At 46.3% G+C, this 7,500-nt stretch overlaps 1 protein-coding gene across 1 annotated transcript in view; it reads left to right on the plus strand.

Moving 5' to 3' along the window:
- LOC105904256 overlaps positions 1–7,500 on the plus strand; it is a 34,258-nt gene that overhangs the window by 22,213 nt on the left and 4,545 nt on the right. The window contains exons 17-24 of the mRNA XM_031567060.2: positions 477–620; positions 887–1,065; positions 1,210–1,418; positions 1,761–1,893; positions 2,355–2,644; positions 4,726–5,107; positions 6,334–6,607; positions 7,194–7,311. Of these exons, the coding sequence (XP_031422920.1) occupies positions 477–620; positions 887–1,065; positions 1,210–1,418; positions 1,761–1,893; positions 2,355–2,644; positions 4,726–5,107; positions 6,334–6,607; positions 7,194–7,311 (1,729 nt within the window). The remainder of the gene's footprint in view (positions 1–476; positions 621–886; positions 1,066–1,209; positions 1,419–1,760; positions 1,894–2,354; positions 2,645–4,725; positions 5,108–6,333; positions 6,608–7,193; positions 7,312–7,500) is intronic.

Below are 7,500 nucleotides of genomic sequence, written 5' to 3' on the forward strand. Positions count from 1 at the left end.
TGTGTGTGTGTGTGTGTGTGTGTGTGTGTGTCTGTGTGTGTGTGTGTGTGTGTGATAAAGTGCTGCTGATTCCTTGGGTTTTGGAAGTTGTGTGTGTGCACACAGCCTATGATTCTGTTGCATTACTCATATTCCCAACTGGATAGAAGACTTGGCTTCTTGTGTATATATTGAGTGTGTGTGAGTGTGTGTGTGTGTGTGTGTGTGTGTGTGTGTGTGTACTTTTGATGAATTATACATGTTCCCTACAGGGTAGAACCCTGCTGCCTCCTGTTGTTTGGGTTGAGATGTGTGTGTGTGTGTGTGTGTGTGTGTGTTTATTTTAATGCTCTGTATTCTGCTCAGGACTGAACCTGTTTGCAGGTTGTGTGTGTGTGTGTGTGTTTATTTGTATGTGTGCCAGTGTCTGTGTGCCAGTGTCTGTGTGTATTTCTGTGTGTGTTCATGTTTCTGACACCTCCGATGTACCCCCTCAGGACCGAAGTTTGCTGTTGCGTAGTGTGTGTGTGTGGAAGGAGTGTGTGTGTCAGAGCAAGAGAAGTTTGGCTCTGAAGCAGAGGGCAAACGAGTTCCACCTCAGCAACCTCCTCACACACAGTTACTCACACTGGAGACAGCAGGTAGGATTAAAAACACACACACACACACACACACACACACACACACACACACACACACACACACTCATGCATAGATACATGCACACCTGAACATGTAGACATACACAAATGCAAACACAGGAATAAACACAAACTGTTACACACACACACAAAAAACACACAGAAGGGTACATACACACACACATGCATACATATACAAATGATTTGTTTGCATGTGATTGTGTGTGTTTGTGTGTGTGTGTGGTGTGTGTGTGTGTGTTTTTTAGTGCTCTCTGAGAACAGTGAGGTGTGACCCAGAGGAAGAGGCCCAGCTGATGCGTAAGGGGGCGTGGCTCCAGAGGTCAGGGGTCAGACGGAGGCTCAGCTGGAGCTTCAGCCTGTGGGCGGCACGAGTCCGACAGAACCACGCCGTACAGGCTGTCTATACACACACACTGTTTAGCAGGTAACACACACACACACACACACTCACAGATACACACAGATCGTTGAAGTGATGAAAAGTAGCAATAAATTTTTTTAACTTTTACTTTTATAACTTGCATTTATTTGTGTGTGTGTGTGTGTGTGTGTGTGTGTGTGTCTACAGAGTGTTTGTGGCGTGGGAGGTGTGTGTGCGTTCTCGCAGGCAGAGGGCACGCCTCGCTCAGGCTCACCTTGAGAGGAGTGTGTGTGAGAGAGCCTTCAGGTGGTGGAGAACCAGCACTGCTCAGCATCAGCTGGCCAACCTCAGGACAATACACACACTACACACACTCGCCTCTGTCTGCCTGCAGCGCTGGAACACACACACACAGCGTGAGTCTCGTACATGCGCGCACACAAACACACATATATACATATACACATACACACAATATGCACTGCTTGAATGTGTACCCACAGCTTGGGCACAGCACATACACACACAAGCACACACACACACACACACACACATTTCACATTACACACACATATGCTGCGCATCACACTTGACCATGCATGTAATTGAAACAAACACACACACACACTGCGTGTCACTGGATACATAGGTATTCTTCAGCTGAGTATACATTAACCCACTTTGCATAGTTGTAATGATATAATGTCTGCCGGCATGCCTATCTCTGTGTGTGTGTGTGTGTGTGTGTGTGTGTGAAGTGTGTACAGTGCTATGTGAGGTTGAGAAGGTGAGGGAGAGGAGGATGAAGAGAAGAGCTCTGCTGATGTGGACTGAGGCACTGGAGAAGCATCAGAGAGCCCAACACACACACCAGCTAACTCTCATGAAGAGGTTAGACATGCACACACACACACACACACACACACACACCAGCTAGCTCTCATGAAGAGGTTAGACATGCACACACACACACACACACACACACACACACACACACACCAGGTAGCTCTCATGAAGAGGTTAGACATGCACACACACACACACACACACACACACACACACACACACACACACCAGCTAGCTCTCATGAAGAGTTTAGACATGCACACACACACACACACACACACACCAGGTAGCTCTCATGAAGAGGTTAGACATGCACACACACACACACACACACACACACACACACACACACTATAACACACACACACACCACATACAGAGACACTATATTGACAAGCACACACTTGAACACTCAAGCCACAGTGTGAATATGAGTAGTGTTGTTTGTGTGTCAATAGGTGTATATCTGAATATCTGATTTTTTGCGTGCGCGTGTGTGTTCATAGCTGTCTTCAGCGTTGGCAATGGCACGCGCAGCACAGTGTGTGTGTGCGAGCCGTGTGTGTGTGGCTGCAGGGTACGCGAGAGGAGCGGAGCTTGCAGTGGGCTCTGCATGTGTGGAGAGGGCGTCTGCGCCTGCGTCTGCGCAGGAGAGAGTACGCGTGGCACAGCGTGGGTGCACTGGCAGCGGTGTGGAGAGAGAGGGCGCTGGAGAGCAGAGCACAGAGACACAGAGAGGACAGGGTCACACTGCTGGCCAAACAGTGTCTCACAGCATGGAGGACCTATACTGACAGTGAGTTTAACGCACACACACACACACACACACACACACACACACACACACACACACACAAACACACACACACGTCACCTGCAGCAAACACATACCCATGCATTGACACACATACACACACATACCATAACACACATACAGTGCCCTCCACAGTTATTGGCACCCTTAGTGAATATGAGCAAAACAGGCTATGAAAAAATATGTCTTTGCTGTTTATCCTCTTGGCCTTTCACTCAAAATATTCACAAAAATCTTACCTTTTCATTGAAGTAAAATTATTGAAAGAAAAAAAAACTGTTGACATTAAATAAATATTTTTCCCCAAAACATGTGTGCCACAATTATTGGCACCCCTTAATTTAATGTTTTGTGCAGCCTCCCTTTGCCAAGATAACAGCTCGGAGTCTTCTCCTATAATGCGTGATGAGGTTGGTGAACACATGGCACGGGATCTGAGACCATTCCTACATACAGTATCTCTCCAGATCCTTCAGATTCCGAGGTCAACGTTTGTAGACTCGGCTTCAGCTCATCCCACAGATTTTCTATGGGGTTTAGGTCGGGGGACTGTGATGGCCATGGCAAAACCTTTATTCTGCGGTCGGTGAACCATTTTTGTGTTGATTTTGAGGTGTGCTTCGGATCATTGTCCTGCTGGAAGGTCCAACCACGGCCCATTTTAAGCTTACTGGAGGGGGCTGTTAGGTTTTCATTTAATATCTGCTGGTATTTGATGGAGTCCATAATACCATGTATCCTAACAAGATGTCCAGGGCCTTTGGAAGAAAAACAGCCCCACAACATCAAAGATCCGCCACCATACTTCACAGTGGGTATGAGGTGCTTTTCTGTATGGCTATCTTTCTGTCTACGCCAAACCCATCTTTGATGTTTGTTGCCAAAAAGCTTTATTTTGGTCTCATCTGACCATATAACTCGGTCCCATTGAAAGTATGACTTACATTTGGCAAACTGTAGGCGCTTTAGTTTGTTGTTGACTGACAGCAGAGGCTTTTTTCTGGCAACCCTCCAAAACAACTTGTGGTGATGGAGGTGGCGTCTGATGGTAGTTTTGGAGACTTTCTGACCCCAAGACTCAACTAACCTCTGCAATTCTCCAGCTGTGATCCTTGGAGATTCTTTTGTCAGTCGAACCATCCTCCTCACGGTGCGTGGGGTCAATGTACACACACGTCCTCTTCCAGGCCGATTCTTAACATCTCCTGTCGCTTTAAACTTCTTAATTATTTCCATGATAGTGGAAAAGGGTATTTTCAACTGTTTAGAGATTTTCTTGTGTCTATTTCTTGATTTGTGCAGCTCAACAACTTTTCGTCGCACATCGTCACTGTGTTCTTGGGTCTTTCCCATAGTGATGAATGACTAATGAAATTTGGCCTGTGTCACCTCATATTTGTACGCCAGTGGAACAGGAAGTCATGGTTGACCTCTTAAGAGTTCCTAATCAAACAGGTGAACTTAAAAATGTAAAACATGACTGGAAATATACTTCAGTTAGATTTGAATTATAAGATTTTTGCAGGGGTGCCAATAATTGTGGCACACATGATTTAGGGAAAAATATTTATTTAATGTCAACAGTTTTTTTTTTTTTTTTTCAATAATTTTACTTCAATGAAAAGGTAAGATTTTGTGAATATTTTGAGTGAAAGACCAAGAGGATAAACGGCAAAGACATATTTTTTCATAGCCTGTTTTGCTCATATTCACTAAGGGTGCCAATAATTGTGGAGGGCACTGTATGTATGTTTTCACAGATGTGTTTGGTATATTTTGTGTTTAATGGCACAGACAGGTGTGACTGAAATCTCTGTTGTGTGTCAGACGTGTGTGTTGCTCTGAAATCTCTGCGTTGTGTGTCAGGCGTGTGTGTTGCTCTGAAATCTCCGTGTTGTGTGTCAGACGTGTGTGTTGCTCTGAAATCTCTGTGTTGTGTGTCAGACGTGTGTGTTGCTCTGAAATCTCCGCGTTGTGTGTCAGATGTGTCTGGTGCTCTGAAATCTCTGTGTTGTGTGTCAGATGTGTGTGTGTTGCTCTGAAATCTCTGTGTTGTGTGTCAGGCGTGTGTGTTGAGCGTGTGCTAGTGTGTGAGTTTGAGGAGGAGAGGAAGAGGATGAGGAAGAGTAGAGCGTTGGCAGCATGGAGACTGGAGGCCCAGGTGAAACAGGCAGAGCGCCACTACCACTTCAGACTGCTGGGGGGCGCTCTACAGCACTGGAGGAGCTCTCTGATTGGCCGGAGCAGGAGCAGGGAGAGAGCGCTGGTTGCGGTATGTGTCTGGAGGCAGAGAACCTTCCAGAGTCGTGAGCTGATGGAGAGAGCGCTGGAGTTTCGGCGGCGGCGTCACATAGCAATGCTCACACACTGCTTCCTGCGTTGGAACATGGCATGCGCACACACACACATCAGCCAAGACTTTCACCGCAGGGCAGTGTGTAAGAGGTAGGTATATACGTAAATACACACACACACACACTTTACAATAGCAGATCAGCAGTAAAACAAATGGCTAGAGGGTGTGTATGTGTTAGTGTTAATGTTAGTGTGTGTGTGTGTGTGTGTGTGTGTGTCTGTGTGTTTGTGTGTGAGAGAGAGTGAGTCATGGTCATGTCAAGGCCAGCAACATTTTGCAAAGTAACCATGTGTGTTAAATTGTAACTACCGAGAAACTATTCACAAGAGTTAGTGTGGGTATTTGGTTGTCTACTGTTATGTGGGTTTATGGTTCATGTGCATGAGCGTGTGTGTGTGTGTGTGTGTGAGATAGAGAGAGTGTGTGTGTGCGTGTGTGAGATAGAAAGAGAGAGTGTGTGTGTATGAGAGGGAGAGAGTGTGTGTATGAGAGAGAGAGAGTGTGTGTGTGCGTGTGCATGCGAAATATGGGAGTAATATGTGTGAATGATGCAATACCTCCAGCTCAAGATGAAACGTGCAAACTTAACTTTCTTTCAAAGCTGAAACCAACAATGAGGGTCTCGCCACTTTAAACAGCAAGATGTGTCACTGAGAATGTCAGTGTAGGATGTGATCAGACTGCCTCAGCAAGAACAGTCTGTCAACAGCTACATAGAGGGATAATATAGTACGGCTGCAGAGGTCCAGAGGCTGGTAGAATCAGTGCCATGGTGCATTGGAGCTGCTCTGGAGGCCTGGGGCGGCCCAACACTTTATTAAGACACCTAATGTTGGGCTTTCCTTTCATTTGTCACCTGTCTGTGTGTCCTGGTGTGTGTGCTCAGTGTTTCTGTCCTTGTGTGTGTGTGTGTGTGTGTGCGTGTGCGTGTGCGTGTGCGTGTGCGTGTGCGTGTGCGTGTGCGTGTGCGTGTGCGTGTGCGTGCGTGCGTATCATATTTTGCAATGAACAAACCGAAACTTCAATGCATTTCTGCTGTCATGAACTCCCAACACCAGTGTGTTGATGACGCAACCACACAGAAAGAGAAACATTGTATTTCACACAGATATATTCCCCCCTCACCACCTCCCCATCCCATGTGTAGACTATGGATCTTAACTCACAGTACCAAATGAAAGTTTCCGTCACATTTCCCCCCCCCTAAGGCTACGATGATTAATGTGTTCCCTGGACAGACACCGACTCAGACATTTATTTATGCTAACTGTGTGTCACTGCTCCTTTTATCTCCCCCCCCGATCTGTTCCTCAAGAGTTCTGCTGGGTTGGTACCGACACGTGGAGACGACCCAGAGGAACCAGTACAAGGAGGCCTGGTTCCAGTGTGGCCGTGAGCAGAGGCTGGTGAGGGCCTGTTTCACACACTGGCAGGGAGAGATGCGCCAGGCTGGGCTCAGGCAGGCTGCCCTGGAGCAGAAGCTGTGCCAGCTCAGCATGTGGCAGACGGCACGGGCCCTGCAGTACTGGAGAGCAGCCACTAGGAGGCGAGCTGCACAGAAGAGACACAGCAGGAGTCTGTTGCAACAGGTGTGATGAAGAGATGTACACACACACACACACACACACACACACACACACAGACAGATACACACACACCAACAAATATGTACAAATGTATACATACATTGTCAAACTATCCACTATCATAAAATGCTATGCTTTATATTATACTATTACACATTTTTGGCATATTAAGACAATGTTATGATGAGATTTAAAAGCATTTAAAGAATGACAAAACTGTGTTGTGTGTGTGTGTGTGTGTGTGTGTGTGTGTGTGTGTGTGTGTGTGTGTGTGTGTGTGTGTGTGTGTGTGTGTGTGTGTGTAAGAGCGTGTATGTGTTCATGCACTTTTGTATGTATCTGTGTTTGTGCATATGTATACGTGTTTCGTGCATGTGTATGTGTTTGCCTGTATTTGTGTGTATGTATGTATGTCAACTGTGCGCTCATGTGTGTGTTCATATGTGGATGTTGTGTGTGTGTGCACATACGTTTGTGGGTCTGCATATGTTTGTAAATGTATGTGTATGTATACGTGTCTATATGTTGTGTGTTTGTGAGTGTACGTGTGTCTGATTGTGTGTGTGTGTGTGTGTGTGTGTGTGTGTAGTGTTTTAGTGTGTGGAGGGAGATCACAGAGGAGGTTTGTGTGGCTGACGACCTGAGAGTGGAAAACGAGAGAAGGGCAGCAAGAGAGGCTCTCATCTCATGGGTGAAATGGGCCAAAGGTAGGTGCTCAATACACACACACACACACACACACACACACACACACACACACACACACACACACACACACACACACACACACACACACAGACATCTACTCTCTCGGTCTTACACACATACACGCACACACAGTGTGATTGTCTTTCTCACTCACTTTCATTCTCACTCTCACAAACACATACTCTTTC

The sequence above is a fragment of the Clupea harengus genome, chromosome 4, assembly GCF_900700415.2.
Source record: "Clupea harengus chromosome 4, Ch_v2.0.2, whole genome shotgun sequence".
Lineage (NCBI taxonomy): Eukaryota > Metazoa > Chordata > Actinopteri > Clupeiformes > Clupeidae > Clupea > Clupea harengus.